This window comes from Cyprinodon tularosa, unplaced genomic scaffold (assembly GCF_016077235.1).
Source record: "Cyprinodon tularosa strain WSP-4 unplaced genomic scaffold, ASM1607723v1 ctg246, whole genome shotgun sequence".
Classification (NCBI taxonomy): Eukaryota; Metazoa; Chordata; class Actinopteri; order Cyprinodontiformes; family Cyprinodontidae; genus Cyprinodon; species Cyprinodon tularosa.
The window spans coordinates 373566-392420 of NW_024038913.1; the positions used below are offsets into that span (position 1 = coordinate 373566).

Here is an 18855-nt window from a genome sequence, read left to right on the forward strand (position 1 = left end):
GCTGACCCTTCCTTTGGAGGTAGAAATGAGAAATAAAGGACTTCTTAAACTTTTATTTTTTACAACTCCTTGCAAATGTCATGCCTTCAGACTGTATTCATCTCTTCTTCTGGTTTTCCAGTGAACATGCTAGATTCCACTTTCTACATAAGCCTATCAGCCTAAATAAGAGTCGTAATAACAAAATATTTGGATAATAGAAAATAAAACATGTAAACTAAAAATATGGCAGTAAAAGTTTAGTAATATATCAAATTTGTTGATTTTACAAGGCACTGTTTACAACAACGCTGACTAGAAGGAAATTGAAAAAAGGGATTTGTTAAAGTGGTTGCATTAGTCCAAATGTCTTCAACAGTAGTGAACCAAAAAAAGCATGCCAACATTAATAAAACAATAAACAATAACTGTCCTCCTCAAATTACTTATACTTTTCCATTGTGATCATGAGGCCCGCTCTTTCTTTTTTTGGTCTCTGCTATTTTTTTCTTTTCTCACTGAGTTTGCTTCCTCTGAGCAGATGTACAGCTGGACTGCTGTTAAAATGAGAAGTTAAAAACTGTTGCTCAGCCTAACTACAGCTGTGCTCCACCTATATACATACATAACACCCTGAGCAATTATAAAATTGAATTTACATTTAGGCAATGTAAAAAAAATCTATATTTACATATTTTATTCTTTTTTTTTCACCTTATGTTTGACAGTTTTTGATGACAAGCAACGGGAATGTACTATAAACATAAGCATTGTAAATATGTTTTTAAATCATGATAGATATTTACGGCTTAAAATTGGAAAAGAGCTCAAATGCAGTCCACAGTCACTAAGAAACAGGGCCAAACCGCAGCTTTTTTTAACCGTCCTGTAGTTGGTGTCTATTTTACCCTGCAGCGTTAAAGGAAGCTAAACTCATTCGCCTGTACCCATACTGCCTTTTATCAGAATAAACCACAAGGACTAGTCAGCTTTTAAAATATTTAATTAAAGATTGTTATCAAACGTTACTCTGTACCAAACACATATCCCTAATCAGGAAGTATGCACTCTAATTTATGTAATGATTGTATTTATCACCCTCTGTAGTAATCCTAACAATTCCATACCTTGAGAGTTTTGCTATTTATCCAGTCATTTTCACTGTTCTTATCTGAAATCACTTTTGTAAATTGTTAAGTTCCATATTGTAAACTAATTACAAGCTCTGGGATAAATTTTATTACATTATATAATTTTGCATACTAGATGCACAAAACAGCTTTTCCATAGGTCCTCCTTCCAAACTGCTATTAGAAACTTTGCTCCAAAGAAGTCCAATGAGTGTTTGCTTGTTGCACAGGTTCTGGACTGAAAGGATTATAGTTGGCTTTGTTTTTCATCTGCTCAATATGTGTCTTACAGATGTAAGTATTATTGATGATAGTGACAACGAAAGCAAATAAGTACTGGCACATGTCATACACCTCAATATTCCAGGTGGAAAAAGCCATTGCATCGGGTCCTGGTCTGTCTGGACCAGTAGCCACTCTGTATTTTTGTGAGTTTATTTTCTAAACATGATGTCCAACTTGGTTTCAGAACTGATTCACCCCAAAGGTCTGGTCCTCCAACACAAACAGAGTAATAATGCATCTGCTGTTAAGTGCCAAGAGTCATAAACTTGGAAAACCAAGTGGCCACTGGCTAATGGATGGCATAGTCCAGAGGAACAACATCATCAGGGAAAATTTTGCCAATTTACATTCATCTGTGGAAAAACTGTCACTTTTTAGGAGACCCACCCATCCGTCCATCGATTATCCATTTTGTTTTCCAACGTGCGGACATTGGAGAGCAGGACTGATGGAAGCGCTGGGCAGTTAGACCCCTTCTGCAGCCCCGCTTTCTCTGTATTGCGCATCTCTTCTTCCGTCCATTTTTTCCCGCTGTTGTCTTGTTGACATCCTGCCGTAGCACTCCGCAGCTTTTTTAATGGTCAAAAATTTCTGTATTTAAATCATTTTGCGACCGTAGCTTCAGCAGGTGTTGGCAATCATAGATACGGGTTTGATTTCTAGTTTGTATTGTTTTAAGCAGTGGGGAACTGTGTTAGGATGCCACCTGGGAAACAATTTCAGTCAGGAAGTTTCCTCATGCCTAAATATTTCCCAGTCAACTGTCAGCTGCATCATAAGGATATGGAAGTGTTTGGGAATGTCAGTAAGTCACAGTAAGTCACAAAGGGGTAGGCCATGTTAACTAAGTACATACTGAAGCACATAGTGCAGAGGGTCACCAACTATCTAAAGTCATTCACTGCACAATTCCGAACTTCATGTGTCCTTCAGATTAGCTCAAGAAGAGAGAGCGTCATGGAATGGGTTTCCATGGTCAAACGGATGCATCCAAGCCATACATGATCAAGCGCAATGCAAAGCATTGGGTGCAGTAATGTAATGCATGTCACCACTGGACTCAAGAGCAGTGGAGAAGCATTCTCTCGAGTGGGGAATCTTATCTCTCCACCTGGAAATCTGATGGGCAAGTCCAAGTTTGGTGGTTTCCAGGAAAATTATACTTGCCTGAGTGCAATGAGCCAAGTCTAAAATTTGTTGGGGGGGGGATGCTTCAGCATACCAAGACATATATATATATATATATATATATATATATATATATATATATATATATATATATATATATATATATATATATATATATATATATATATATATATGTATATATATATGTATATACAATAAACAGTCTGGAAGCTGCCGCAAGCTCAGAGATTTAGTTAAAGCAGCCTAAAGCTGTAAACACCACTAAGGATGGCTTTAAGATGAGATAACAAACTCCCACTGTTAATATCTACTGTTTACTGTCAGGCCTCGGCCTCTTCTGTTTACCTTCACAGGTGTCTGTCATTGACTGGAGGGCGGGGCACGCACACCTGCAAGTGGTTCAGCAGCACCGGCCCTGCACTATTTGAGCAGCGCACAGACAGCGGGAGGACGCCAGAGTGTTACCATTGCGGTTCTCTCTCGTGAATCATCACCTCCTCTCGTGGCGGATCCTTCCAGGTCCTCTCAGGAGTATCGAGGTTGGTCACCCAGTCTGTGGGTCCCTGGCCTCCCGCTTCTCCCTGGTTCCTCCCGCTGGTTCTGATCCCCGGATTCCCGGAGGCTGCTCGGACCACTCCACATACCCCCGCTCTCTGGTCACGCCACGCCTGTCACATCACCATCAGGCAGCGCCAAGTTCTCACTGCTCCCTCCCGGTCCGGTGTCCGCGCTCTGTGGTAAGCTCAGATCCGTTGTTTTCTTCCTCCAGATTCTCCGCGTTCTAACCTCTTCTCTTTCCTCCTTAGACGAGACCGGTTTCCTGGCAGCGCTCCAGGTCTAGTGGTTTTTGGTTGACATAATCTCTGTGATCTGTTTGACTAAGTGTAAATAAAGACCCTGAGACTGTGACTGTTTTCCCGAGTGTGTTTCTGCATGTGGGCGCGGCACCTAAAGCCAAACATGACATTTACTATATGTTTCCTTGAATTAAGAATACTGTAGATCAAATTACTCAAAAAAGATAAAATAGTCAGAGATCTTAAGTAGGAGTAGAGTACTTAAGTAAAAAGTATGACACAATAAACCTAATTCTTAAAGTAGATCTTTTGTCTTTAAATTGTTAACCAATTAAATGTACCTGGGTAACCAATCACTACACACCTCTAATTGTTACCATGTTCTATTAATGAAATGGCAGAAAATCTATAAACTCAATTCGAGGTTCGCAGGAGTTTGAATATGATAAATGAAAACTTTACAAGGATCATGAAAAGAAGCAGTTATCTTCTCTCGCTTCATGAGAGATTCTTCTTGATCTGGTGAATAAAGTTATCAGCTTGTTGCCACTTGTAAATGTAATATTAATAAATTCTCTAATGCCTCACACACAACCTGCTTTAAAAGAAAAATGAAAGGCAGAATGAGGCCTTAATCTGACAACCAAGTTCTATGATAAACAGCTATGATAGAACAAAATAACTGTAAATAAAGCCCTTATATCTTCCGCATTGATCTCATGCTTTCTAATCTGTCAAAATAACAACAATGTTCTATGGGTGTGATGATCTGGAAAGGAAAAGCATTTCAGATCCAGGGGAAATTTAAAGGGGGCCCTTATTTTATTTTTTACAACACTGTTATGAGGTGGGACTTCCTCAGGTGTTGTTTACTGAATGCAAAATTATGAAATTAATTATTTTCAGGTATGACAATTTGGGGTACAAAAGGGGTCAGATTAGAATCGCCCACAGTGTCTTAAGAAATGCTGGGATAGCAGTGTAGTATCCATCACAAACACGCAGAATATGTGACAGCCCTGTTGTTACAACATTTAATTTCGAGAAGAAAAGTTAACTATTGCCAATTTGTTACCAAATTATTGGAGCAATACAAAAAACTACAGTCTCCCTGCTCATCCACTATTCATGGTTAAACAGACAAAATGGATTGGAAAACATTGGAGTGGGAGCCATTACAAATTTTTCTTTGGCGCCTTAGGTGATATAAAATGATAAAAAAAATAATTAAAAGAACTCTCCAGGGGTCATATATTATGAGGTGAGGAAACAGGCCTGTTTTATATTAGATAATCCTCAGGGATCTCTAACGCAGCACATCATTAAAGAAAGGTACCTATACATAAGAAAAAGATAGAAAGTTTTGCTACGGTAGAATACCGTATATCAGAGAAAGCTAATTAAACCCTGACCAAACTGTTATTGAGAGTTTTAGTTACTGGATATCCATTGTTAGATGAAAAAGCAATATAAATTCAAACATGAGACCAGCAACTCACTGGAGTAAAATATAAAAAAAATGTCAGGAAACTAATATATGTCTCTAAATTGTACTGTGTGTGTGTGTGTGTGTTACTTGAAGTCTGTTGAACCAGGGGTCGCTCCAATGTCTCCCTCACAAGTAGATAGAGTAACCTGGCTTCGGTGCCTGATATCCCCCTTGCTGAGATGGTTGTAGCCTCCTCTCTGTCCTCTCTGGTCTCCATGGTAGGGCGGTGGACCCCCATGATGAACTGAGACTCTGCCACATCCTCCTCTGCCCCCACTTTTTTTGTGTGGACAGTTTCTGGCCCAGTGATCAGGTTTTGCCACAGATGTAGCAGCAACCATCATTTGGAGAGCTGTTCTTGTCTGAGGGCTGCATGGAGAACAGTTTGAACAGTTTAGTGGAAGTTTTGGAGGAGAGTTAGCTGTGCCTAAGTCTGTTATTTTCTTTTCCCGTTGCACATGTTTTCTATCTCAGTAACTAAACTGTCCTCACAGCAGCCACTCCTTCAATGAAGAGCTGGTCCATACGGGCTGTTTGCAGTCTGTTGAGGATAGTGGCTCCTATTTAGTGACCATGGAGCAAAGGTGATAGATGGATCTCCACTGTTGGCCCCAGGGATACTAGAGTCTGGTTGTGAGTCTGGTTTTGGGTCAAATAATTGTCTCAGATCGCCCCCGTCATCTTCCTCCTCTGGTTCTGCTCTCTGGGACCCAGGGTAATAAAAGTCATCCTCTTTTAGAAAAGAATTTGTAGCTTCCGGTTGATAAGGTGGAGGCCGAGCAGAGAGCAGCAGGCTAGCGGTACAGATACAGGCTGGAGGTGCTCAGTGGTACCGTTGGAGACGAACCCGCGGCCACAACAACCGAAGAAGAAGAGTAAAAATAGAAAAGAAAAATAAGAGTAAAAATAGAAAAGAAAGATGTGCATAGTAAATAGAACAACAGTGAATTTTCTTAAGTTGTTCCTATCATTATATTATATGTTATATTCTATTATGAGATGTTTTTATTTATCTTTTTTTTTCTGTTCCTTATTTTGAGTGCTCACAATTACTCCGGATCGTTGTTTTCTCTTTTTATTTTGTTGCAACACTTGGTCCACTTTTCCTTAGTAAAACCTACAACCTCATTCTTAAAAAAGACTTACCCTCAGTCTTAAAAAAAGACTTACCCTCCGCCTTAAAAAAGACTTGCCCTCAGCCTATTTAAGGCCTACTTTGTCAGTCTTTTGACTGCCTAATTAATGTTATAACAATATTTTAGTTTTTCTTTTTTCTTTTTACTTTTAAATGACTTTGTTAGTTTTCATCCTCTCTCAGTCTCCTGAAGTTATTGTCCTCCTGTCGAGATCGATCCAATCGGTGAAGCATCAGAAGATGCCTCTGAAACAATACAGCACATAACAGCAGGGTGTAAAATGCAGGCAGAAAATGCATACATCGAACGCCATAACCAGGTAGCTGTAATAGTGTACAGCAGGGTTGCCCAAAGTTTTTTAAACCAACATCTACTTTTGAAGTTGATGGCATGCCGAGATCTACCAAGCCAAATACAAGGGATGAGCAGTATTTTTTTTATTTGCACAGGTGAAGAATAAACAGTAAGTCCAACAAACTGAACTATCCTTTTAACACATTCATCATCCTCATCACCGTATAGATTTTGGCTTAGAAGTTTTAAAGTCTAACCTCACAACTAGAAATCAAGCATTCAAAAAGTAGGTTGCAAAAGACCTGCATGCAACCTACTTTTTGAATGCTTGATACAACTGCAAAACAAGTAAATGGTTGCTGAGCAAATAAACATAACCTATTTCATGCTTTGTTCATGTCACATGCTGGTAATGAAGTTATTTCTGAAAAGCATTATATGCATATTTTGCCATTTGTGGGGAATTTATTGTGACTGTGGTTACCCAGCTGTTTATACTCAACATCATTGAGTATAAACAAAAAATACTGAGCAGATTCCAGCTGGAAAGAGTGAGGGTCCACCTTGTCTTATCTTTTTACCATGTTCAGCGTTCAGGGGCCTCTGGCTTATGTCATAGAGCATTGGTATGCACAAACTTTTTGAAGGGTAAGGGAAGAACGAAAAAAAGGGACTGATATAGCACCTATTCAAGAACATAGAAACAGTTTAACACACAATTTGTCTCAAGAGAGAACACAATAACATGCAGTTTGGTTCAAGAGAGGGCACATTTGCCCATGCTTTGGCTCCAGAGAGGCCACTTTAGTGCTCGCCTTGGCGTCAGAGAGAGCACTTTAGCACATGCTTTGGTTCCAGAAAGGGATCCTTAACACTTATTTTGGCTCCAGAGAGGGAACTTTAGCACACGCACTTTGCTTCAGAGAGGCAACTTTAGCACACTTTTGCTCCAGAGAGGGCACTTTAACATGTATTTTGGTTCCAGAGACGGCACTTTAACACTTATTTTGGTTCCAGGGAGAGCATTTTAGCACGTGCTTTGGTTCCAGAAAGGGATCCTTACCACTTATTTTGGCTCCAGAGAGGGAACTTTAGCACACGCACTTTGCTTCAGAGAGGGAACTTTAGCACACTTTTGCTCCAGAGAGGGCACTTTAACACGTATTTTGGTTCCAGAGAGGGCACTTTAACACTTATTTTGGTTCCAGAGAGGGCACTTTAGCACATGCTTTGGCTCCAGAGAGGGATCTTTAACACTAATTTTTGTTCCAGAGACGGAACGTAGCACACACTTTGGCTTCTTAATATAGAGACAAAAAAACAGAATAGTTTGCATGGGTAGTATCAGTACTGAGCCTTATCTAAATGGGTCCTTGAAGCAACCCACCAACAAAGCAAGTAGGGCTTCAAATATTTTAGTAGAGTTTGACTGTCTTTATCCAACCTGTTTTTTTTAGATTATTTGTTTTACTTCATTCTTTTTTACAGTCCCATTAAATTTGATTTAGTTGGCCCTTCTTGCAACACAAATTATATTACATCAATTAACAAGCAGTAGAGGATTGATGGATAACTGAAACGTTGTGCTTTCCTTAAACTTAATTAATTTCATTTCATCTACAACTACAGTCAATATCAGTTTCAATTGAGCACTTACTGTATAAGCAAATTAAAAACCTCAAAAGCCTATCTAGTAAGACATAGTGCGGAGGGCTACATGTGACAGATTTTCACATGTGCACATGTAACGCCATGTGTTTTCAGCTTAATACAGTAGTGCCAACATGCTGAATACACTGATGAGTACATCTTTTCTTTGTTTTTTTAGCAGCATTGTCAGAATTAGAAGCTGTCAGAAGAAAAGCCATATAAATGTTATCATCATAGTCAAGCGGCTGTGTTCCTTTGGGACGATAATTTAGACAGAATTGCTCCATGACACAATGAAGTGTGAAGTTGCAAATTCTTATCTGTGAAAACACACCTTTCGATGATGTCTTTTTTCTCATGTATTGAAATGTTTGTAGGCTGTCATGACTACATCCTGTCTCTGCTGCCTCACCCCTAAAAGTACATCAGTTCCTGAAATGTTACTGGTTGTACAAACCAGAGTTAAAGGCCTGTCTCAAACTGAGCGAGAGAGAAAGAAAAAGAGAGAGAGATCCTCCTTCAAAGCTCTAGTAATCCCTGGCAGGTCGCCTCAATAGAGAAATCAGAGTGGGGGTTAAAGAGAAAGGAGAGACAAAATTTTATATAAAGAAGTCTTATATAACCAGGCGTTGATTTTTGAGTTTTGTAGACTTTAACTTGTGCACTCAGCCTTCTGTTTTACCCATTTGTGTATTGTTCAAGCAGGACCAAGGAAAAAAGAGCCTCAGACCTTTTGAATGTGGAAAATACTTTTTTAACTTCTAAAAGACTGATCTGGATTCAGCTTTTCGCCACACCATGAGAGCCAAATCTGGCCTCTTGATACTGGGTGAGTTATGTCTGTCATAAGTTGAAATTAATTTTTTTAAGAATGTAAAATAATACATATTATATATATATATATATATATATATATATATATATATATATATATATATATATATATATATATATATATATATATATATATATATATATATATATATATATATATATATACATATATAAATGACTGTTTGCCTAAAGAACCCATGTAAATTTTATAATAATACAGAAATCAATTAGCCATATAAAGCTGATCTAATTTCAAGTTACCTTCAAAAAATTCAACAATAATTTAAATTTCCTCATTGAATTTAAACACAACATAGAAATACATTATGACCTCATCTGCTCCTACCCACATTATTTCTTACCACATTTTAACCACATGACCAGTCAGTGGAAGAAAACTGTTTTCCTGTCTCTAGGAACAAGAAACAACGCTGACGGATTTTGACATATGAAAAACAGCTAAACGCTTTATTAAAAAGTGGTAGTATTACTGAGAAGATAATTGACTTATTATGCTGCATTGTACTGTATGATTTTAAAAATTATTAGTGTTGAATACAAGGATTAAAATATTAAAGGCTCCATTAAAAGGGTTAACATTTCTTGTCTTTTATTTGTTTGCTTTTCAGCTTTGATCTCTACTGTTAAATCTGAAACAACATGCGGTGTTGGATTTTATTTATCTGAAGAAAAATGTGTTGGTATGTAAATAAAAAAAAACTTTCTAAATGGAACAGATAGTTATATGAGATATGTGTAGTTCTCTAATAAAAATTCGAAATACTACATTGTTGTTTATCATATTCATAGATATCTATTTTTTTGGATAATTTTTCATTCTTTATTAACTCAAAAACTTCTTTTCATCATTTATAATGTTCTTTCTATATGTTTTTAGTAGTATAATCGAACATTATTTCATTCTGAAATATTTTTTTTTACTATTCTCATTCCTTAACGTAGATGAAGATGAATGTGCTCCTCCCGGACCAATTTGTGGCCATAATGCAAATTGTTTCAACACATATGGCAGTTTCTACTGCCAGTGTAAAGAGGGTTACAGGTCGCCCTCCAGAGCTGTAAATTTAACTTTCGAACAATCTGCAAAATGTCATGGTAAGTAGTCTTTATTAATAGTGATGATTGATAATATAATTTATTATACATCTTTTTTCTTTTCTAATCTGTTTCAACAAAGATATTAATGAATGTATTGACAAAGATCTCTGTGGACCAAATACTGAATGTATCAACACATATTCCAACTACTATTGCACTTGTAAAGAAGGATTTCAGTCTTCTACTGAAGCGAGAACATTTAAGGGCACTGACAACGTCTCATGCATAGGTAACACATTGACTTTCTGTACCGTGGTGTTCGTTTTGCTCTCCATTTAGAGTGTTGGCTCAGAGTTAGTTTTTCTCTGAAATGTTTTTTTTTCTCCATTTCTTCCCCTCTTTCACACAGATCAAGATGAATGTAAAGATGAAAATGTTTGTGGTTCAAATGCAACCTGCATAAACACACAAGGCAGTTATAACTGCACCTGCAACGCTGGTTACACACCTAAATCTGGAAAAATGACCATTATTGGGGAGAGACAGCGTGTGAAGGCGAGGATTTAGACCTGATATAAGAAGATTTACAGAATCAAAATCCTTTCTTTAAAGATTTAGAAAATTATTATGCTAAATCCACTGTAAAAACATTGAGTTGAAATGAGACATACTAGTTGAACACTGTAATGGCTCTGACTGAAATAAACTGCCACTCAATTTGTTTCCCCTTCTTGATTTGTTTCAATTTCCAGATATATGTAAGACTGATGAAACAATCTGTGGAAATGGAACATGCCACCAAGGGACCAGTGGTCATTATTGTGCATGCTCTGCAGGGTTTACTAAGTACGGATACAAAAAATCTCGTTAAGAGTAAAATCAGCTCTTAGTTTCTTTTGGACAGCAAATATAAGCAGGTTTTAAGTCTTAGGAAAAAAAAAACTGGAAAAAGTTATTTTCACAAAGTCAATTAATATTTTTCTTTCTTTAAGAACTGGACTGTGGCATTTTCAGAGATGTCAATAATCTAGCAGAGGTAACTGTTTTTGTTTTCGATTTATTTTTACCATTATGATCTTCCTTAATGTCTCTTATCATTGACACCTTTTATCTATTTCTTGGTTTTTTTTTAGAATTTTCACATTGTACAGGATGGTGTGAAGCTACTGAGTAAACGCTGCCTAAAGCTCATGGAGAATGCGGATGTAGAAGAGCTCAATGGAGAAGGCTTACTAGAGGTAAAATAAGTTTTTAGAAACATTTTTTATTCTCAAAGACAACAGACAAGAGGAAGTTTTTCACCCGTATGCCGTTAGATGGTGTGCAGCTATGCCACCAAAAAGTCTGTTCTCAGTCTGACTCTGCTTTATGTTTAATCTTTCCTACATGCATGATGTTTCCTTTTCTCTCCCCATGATATAGAGCCTGCTCTCCATGATTGACCAAATTTTATCGACTGAGTTTCTCACTAGTAGCAGGAAAGTCTCCAGCTTTCTTGACTTGGTGGAAGAAAGTCTAAGGTTCATAGGACCTTTTATTAAACCACCAGGAACTAATAGATCCACCAAACAAACAGGTAAAACTGAAGATGACTGCTTCTGAAACAAAAAAAATAAAGACTCTCCTTAGACTCCATTTTGTCCTTTATTACAACAATGTGCTTCTTTGAAGTCTAAATTGCAATGATACTTTCTAAAAGCTGATAGTTTCTATTGAGTAAGTAAGTAATTTGAGTTCAGTAACAATTTTCAAACAGAAATGCAGCTTCTGGTGTACACTGGGTCGACTGTTCCCCGAGGATTAAAGACTTTACAATCTAAGCATGCTAAACTGGACATCATGTTGGAGGAAGCTGCAGGAGATATCTCATCTTACCCAGGTAACAATGATGTCTATAAAAAAACATTTGAAACACATTCATTAGAAACACTGAACCTATTTTAACTGTTGTCAAAGGACATACAACAGTTTCCTTGCTGAGCTATTTAAACCTGGAAAAAACTGCAAATGGTTATTTCAGTGGGATGGAAAAGACTGAAAACCAAAGATTTAAAGTGAACTCAAAAGTGGTGACTGTCACTGTCAGTAATAGAGACACAACACACCTTAAAGAACCAGTCAATATAACTTTGCACCACCTTGATCAGGTAAAGGAAAAAGCCTATTTTTTGTTGTTTTGTTTTCATAACATTTACATTTTTAAGGTAATTGTTTAACTATTGCATTTATCTATTTTGCAGTCAAATCAAACTTCACACACCTGTGTGTTCTGGGATTCCTCAAAGGATGGAGATTCATGGTCATCTCGTGGCTGCAGTATGGTGGAATCTAACTCTGAATATACTGTGTGCTCCTGTAACTACCAAGCAGCTTCGCTGTGCTCATGGCTCTCTATGACGTAGAGGTTCTAAAAGCTTACCTACTGTGATTCAAACCATAAAACGTCTTACACCATAAAATACAATGCATCACCTTTACACCATAAGTTTTTTAACGCTTCCATCTTGTCTTCACAACAGGGCCATTTTGAGTTGCATTTGATCTCCTGGATAGGACTCTCCCTTTCACTGATTTGCTTGTTTTTCTGCATCCTGACATTTTCAATGATCCGGTCCATTAAAAGCCCAAGAACAACCATTCACCTGCACCTCTGCATCAGCCTCTTTACTGCAACCCTTATCTTTCTCGTAGGCATCTCTCAGACAACAAACAAGGTAAATAGATTAAGATTTTGTGACATACGTAAAATTGTCCTGAAATTGTTTGCCGCTCTTAGTCTCATATGGCTACATGTTCATTCGGGAGAAGTGAATTTTGCAAGTTTATGTCTCAATGTAATCTGCTTGCTTTCTTTAGAAATTAGATTTAAATAAACCAATTTGATTCACTACTGTCAGTTTTAATGTATGCATCCTTTTAAAACAGATTACCTCAGGGAGTATCTCCTTTATCAATCTTGAAATCATCTTGAAATTGTGTTCTTTCTCCTATTTTCATGCTGAATCCCATGCTTTCCTAGATTGGTTGTGCAGTAGTGGCAGGGATGCTGCACTTCTTCTACCTGGCTACATTCTGCTGGATGTGTCTGGAGGGAATCCAGCTCTTTGGATGGTGGTCCTCGTCTTCAACACCAACTTTAAAACTATCTACATGATGGCAGGAGGGTACGGAGTCCCAGCTGTAATTGTTGGCATCACTGCTTTGGTGAATGCAGATGGATACGGAACTAAGAAATAGTACGTCTATCAGCTAATTTAACCTAACCTTTGAATTTATAGCATTTTAACCTAAAATCTCAATAAACTCTGTGTCTATGTTCTAGTTGCTGGCTAAATTTGGATTCCATTTGGAGTTTCTTTGGACCTGCCTGTGTTATCATTATTGTGAGAGTTCATCTAAAATAAATACTAATTTACTTAGAAACATTTGTGAAACCAAACTAATTTCTGTTCAAAACTTTGTTCATCTTCCAGGTAAACATTTTCTTCTTTCTCATTACCGTGTGGAAATTAGCTCAAAAGTTTTCCAGTTTAAACCCGGACCTGGACAGCTTGTATAAAATCAAGTAAGTGCTGCTAAAACTGAAATGTCTAGAACTATCAAAATAACTGATCACTGTGAAGAATGTCAGTAAAATTTCACAATTTCCTTTGTGACTGACCCTCCTTAACATGAACAAATCAAGTGCCTCCAGTTTTATTTAATATTTTATGTGTATTTGTTGCCCCCTGCAGGGCTTTCACCATTACTGCAGTGGCTCAGCTCTGTGTGCTCGGCACCATGTGGATCTTTGGCTGTTTCCAGTTTGAGAAGGGCACAATAGTCATGTCTTATCTGTTCTCCATTTATGGGAGCCTGTATGGTGTCATGTTCTTTGTCATGCACTGTCTTTTTTCAAAGCAGGTCAGCCATTAACTTTTTGTTTTTGTTTTTAGAAATTAACAAACATTCTGCTTTTGTATTTCCACATCTTCAATTAAAAGAACTCAATGTGTTTTCTGATTTTAGGTGAGGGAGGAGTATGAAAACATTCTTTCTCGTTTATGCACACCTCAGAAGAGAGCAAACTCCGAGTTCAACTTGTCACATTCAAGTAAAGCTAATGTAAGCATACATTTCACATTTAATGAAATAGTTGGTTGCATAACAAAAAAATTAAAAAAAACATTCACACCAATGCACCAAACATGTAAATATTATAGTTGGAACCAGATATTTGTATATATTTACATATATAAAATATACCGTAACAGTTATTTCTCTTTTTCCTTAGCTGGTATTAAATAAAATGTAACATATTCTATTGTACAGGTAAGCCATGCCCAGAGTTAGTAATTCATCTGCAAGAGTTTGACTTAAAATAACTTTTATAAAAAAAAAAAAAAAGAAATGTGTTGTTGCTGGAAAAAGACACATCAGATTTAGGATAGACAGCATTAGTGCAATAAATCAATAACAAATACAAGACATATTTGCCTTACAGCACCTAAACTGTCTTTAAAATCTGCTGGTTTTCACTATTCAAAAGAAGTATGTTCACAAAATTATATACTTTTAATCTAAGTCTGCCAGACACGTGGGTAAATTCAGGCTTAGCTTAATTCATTTTATTCTACAAACACAGCATTGCTATTTTCTAAATTAGGAGAAGTTTTATTGTTTGTTAGTTTTTTTTTTGTTTATTTAAATGTTTGCATATATTTCCTCAGTAGTTTTTTTGTTGTTGTTTTTACTATATTACTTTGGCTAAACATTTTACTTTTCTAACAAAAATTTGCTGAAACTCCTTATTCCAGACAGACCTGGTTAACCAGTGTCTGATTTGTGCCCACTTTGCTCAGACACACCTTCCCGGCTGTGTTCATGAAGTTTCAATGTTACGAAGATGATTTTGATCAGGGGTGCTCAAGTCCAGTCCTCTAGAGCTACCATCCTGTAACTTTTAGATGCATCTCTTCTCTAACACACCTGAATCAAAAGGCTAGATCCTCTCCTTTAGCCTAGCAGAGGCATGGTAACAAGCCACTCATTTGATTCAGGTGTGTTAAAAATGGGGTGCATCAAAAAGTTGCTGGATAGTAGCTCTTGAGGACTGGACTTGAGCACCCCTGATTTTGATGGTTAATACTTTTCTCCAAAACATCAATTTTCGTGATCCCATAGTTGCTTTGTAACTAATCTGTTGATATATTTTGGTTCATAGCCAACTTGAAAAAGCGATGTTAAAAGCGATCATATTCTTTGCATTTTTATCTTCAGGCATCAAGAAGTACCCAGGACACAGGAGAGTCTCACATCTAATATACCAGAAGCAGAATGTGCATATTAAAGCTTTATGGCCTATCTTTACACCCTACATGCTTCATTTTTATGCCAATACTTAAAAAAAAGATTTTTGATAAAATGTGTAATTTATTTTGAATATATATATATATATATATATATATATATATATATATATATATATATATATATATATATATATATATATATATATATATATATATATATATATATATATATATATATATAGCTTTTTTTATTATTACTATTATTTTTTTTATCAGCCTTACTAATAGTGTAGGCTGTTTCATTCAGGTACGTCAAGGGAGATAAAAAAAAAAATAATGTTTTCTTTTTTCAAAGCTCTGAGTTTCAGAAATATTGATCAAACCTAAAACACAGGAGCAATGAACAGAATAGAATAGAATAGAATAGAATAGAATAGAATAGAATAGAATAGAATAGAATAGAATAGAATAGAATAGAATAGAATAGAATAGAATAGAATAGAATAGAATAGAATAGAATAGAATAGAATAGAATAGAATAGAATAGAATAGAATAGAATAGGACAAATATTGAAAGTCGCTGAGCGGGGACTTTCTGATGTATTAGGAGCTGACAGACAAGTTGAAGCATGCAGATTTGCATACATAACCATGAAAATATAAAAGCAGAAAGTAAGAATAAAAGACTGTTCAGTAAGGGAAAGGAAGATTTATCATTTGAATATATGTTTGTAAATATGCTACTGAAAAGTTATGCGTACATTCGTGTGTGGCTGCAAGGCTGCTTTATTTATTGCATCTGTATACTTCTAAATTACTTATTTGGGAGTTTGCTTATTGTTTGTCTCAAAATTGATGTAAGTTTAGATATTACGGTCCTCTGGAATTGTAGCACCGCTGTAACACATGGTTTTAGCGCACATCTTATATATTTTTTTTACATTGAAGCAGTTTATTTCTTGTTTACATCTCTTTCATTGGGGGAATTCTTAAAATCTGTTTTGTATTTTCTATATGTTTTGTTTCATAAGAATAAATATAATTCTATTTCAACATTGCTAATGGTTTCTTACTGTGTGGTTGAGAATCTTAAAGAGGAAATAAAAGACTTTCCCCTGTTCCTTCCTGTTTATGTGAGATAAGCTGTTTGATGGTTCCTAGAAACGGAAATAAACCACAAATAATCTCTACATTTAAAAATATAGTTTACAGTTAGGCTTTGGGTCGACTCTGTTTATATTGACCTTTTTTCCATAAATGAACTCAAAGGGCCTCTGATCCACTGTCTAATACTTAATCAATGCTGTCACTTGTTTATGAGATAAGAATAAAACAAGTTTTCAGGAAAGAAGAAAAAAAATTTTTTTTTTTTTTTAGGAAAATAATGCAAGTGAGATCTGCTTCAGAATATGAATGCTGAACCATTTATTAAGCAGTTAATCAGTGGAAAAATAACTGAGAGCAAGCTGATCCACTGTACTCCATTTGATCACCAGAAGAGATCAATAGATGAAGGGAGCACTTTCACAGAGAAGGAGAGCGGAAAATGCAGATCCACAAGGTGGTGATTGAAAAGCTCTCCCCTGAGTGAGTGAATGAGTGAGTGAGGGAGAGAGCAGGAAGAGGAAGAAAGAGAAACGGTTGGAGAGAAAAGGGAGGAGACCAGGAGAAAATGAGAGGGAAATAGTGATAACTCACTTAGTAAACAGGGCAACGTTGCTGATAAGGAACATATCCATCTGTTTCCTCCATAACAACCCAGCATTCGTCCATTGCTATCTCTGGGTAAGTTTGATCTATTCCTTATACATTTTCAAATAGTAATTTACACTAATAAAAAAACATGCTTGGTAAATTCCTCCTCTAACAGATGACAGACAAGATAGTCGTGAAGCTAAAATATGAGGAAATAACAGGTTTCTGCATGTCTCTAGAGGTAATACTGGAGAAGCTGCCCTGCCACTATGAACAGATGACAGCAGAAATTAGGCAGAAATTCAAACGTCTGGTTATATGAATAAGTAAACAACATAATTCAGATTAATTATTTCCTAGAGATATGCTTCTGTTATATATTTTGTATTATTTAGTACTGCATTCAAAATTTCAACCTTGACTTTGACTAAAACACTGCTTATGTAAACAATGCAAAAACAAAATTCATATCAGTGAGCAAATTGTGTCTCCATGAATTTCCTTGAATTGTACTAAAATATGCTCTGTAGCCTTGCAAGCAATTGCTCCTGTCATAAAGAAATTTTAGGCTGACAAAATTAAAGAGAAAAAGTGAGTGTTTCTGAGCAGATAAGCAGTGCTTTGTTTCTTCTTTTCACAAAATAGCGTAGGGCGAAAATAGAGGTAAAGACCAGAAATAAAGTGATCTTCTGATCCCATCTTTATTTAAAATCAATAATCATTTCAATTGTATATATTGTGCATGCATTAGAAGAATTACATATTACATTACATTTTAATCACACTTGTATTTCTCTGTAGATCAAACAGAAGATGACGGCAGCAAGTGTACCTGTGATTTCTTTTTCTCTCTCCCTACTGGAATCCTCCTCTTCTAATGAGTCTAATACTAACTCTACTTCCCATCAGTCTAGTGGTTTAGAGATGTCCTGCTTCACCATGATATTTGGAGCAATTTCCAACATCACTGCTCTGGGAATCCTGGCTCGGTCCCGTGCCAAATTTCGACACCAGTCAAAAAATTCATTTTTACTACTAACAGTAGCATTACTTTTGGCTGACCTTTTGGGCCATGTTATTTTAGGGGCCTTTGCACTGCACGTGCGTGTAAATCAGCAGTATAAAATCTTAAAACCTGGAACAGGCTTCTGTAACATTTTTGGAGCAAGTATGGTGTTTTTTGGCTTATGTTCATTATTGCTTGGTTGTGCAATGGCGGTGGAACGATGTGTGGCAATCACCCAGCCATTTTTCCATGTTTCTATGATTACAGTCACTCACGCTCAGTCAGTAGTGCTTTCTTTGTCAACCTGTGCACTAGTTCTGGCTGTTTTACCCTTTTTTTCAGTGGGAAACTATTCTATCCAATATCCTGGCACATGGTGCTTTTTACCTATTCAAAAATCTGAGATACCTGCTGACAACATCCTAGTTCTTGTTTTCTCTTGTCTGGGTCTCTTCGCTCTATTTTTTTCCCTGCTCTGCAACATCGTGAGTGGTCTGGCACTTCTGCATGCAAGAATGAAATCGAGAAATGGAAATACGACACCTTCAGCATGCAGTGGTCATCGTGCATCATCAGCATCGTCATCCTACTTATTTTGCTCTTTGGATGTGGAAATGTTGGTGCAGCTCGCAGCAGTCACTGTGGTATCTTGTGTCTGTTGGGGCCCCTTTCTGGTGTGTACTGCTCTTTTCTATGCTCCAAAATGGTTAGATACATTTGAATAATTATTTTGCAGAGTTAGTTAAATTAGAAAATTTAAAGTTACTTGTTAAAACATCATCTTTTTTTATGTTTCTTCTGTTTTATAGATCCATGTTTTCATGAAGCAGTTTAAGTTGGGTCCCCACACCAAAGCAGATCCATTTACTCTAACTGGCCTACGCCTGGCTGCATGGAATCAGATTTTAGACCCCTGGGTTTATATCCTATTTCGAAGGACAGTCCTATCAAAACTTTGCTGTGGTCGTTATTCACAAGGCACTCTGACATCCAGCAACTCCTTATTGGAGAACCGCAGACATACCCTAACTTCACACTGACCCTGGTCCCCCCCCCCCCCC

General features: G+C 36.7%; 2 protein-coding genes across 2 annotated transcripts; both read left to right on the forward strand.

The window, feature by feature from the left end:
* Window positions 1-10587: 10587 nt before the first annotated feature.
* LOC119785369 (adhesion G protein-coupled receptor E5) lies at window positions 10588-15199 on the forward strand. Its single transcript, XM_038287996.1, is given in 16 exon segments — window positions 10588-10648; window positions 10795-10838; window positions 10936-11040; window positions 11225-11378; window positions 11559-11681; window positions 11759-11949; window positions 12043-12163; window positions 12166-12206; window positions 12322-12516; window positions 12822-12906; window positions 12909-13038; window positions 13125-13185; window positions 13276-13367; window positions 13537-13705; window positions 13811-13906; window positions 15062-15199. Coding segments are annotated over 16 exon segments (1710 nt in total). The 3' UTR covers window positions 15104-15199.
* A 1442-nt stretch (window positions 15200-16641) lies between these two features.
* Window positions 16642-18852, forward strand: ptger1c (prostaglandin E receptor 1c (subtype EP1)). The gene is made up of 3 exons (XM_038287815.1): window positions 16642-16878; window positions 17590-18468; window positions 18604-18852. Exons 2-3 carry the CDS (start codon window positions 17602-17604, stop codon window positions 18832-18834), a joined length of 1098 nt encoding a protein of 365 aa, XP_038143743.1. The 5' UTR covers window positions 16642-16878; window positions 17590-17601; the 3' UTR covers window positions 18835-18852.
* Window positions 18853-18855: the final 3 nt, after the last annotated feature.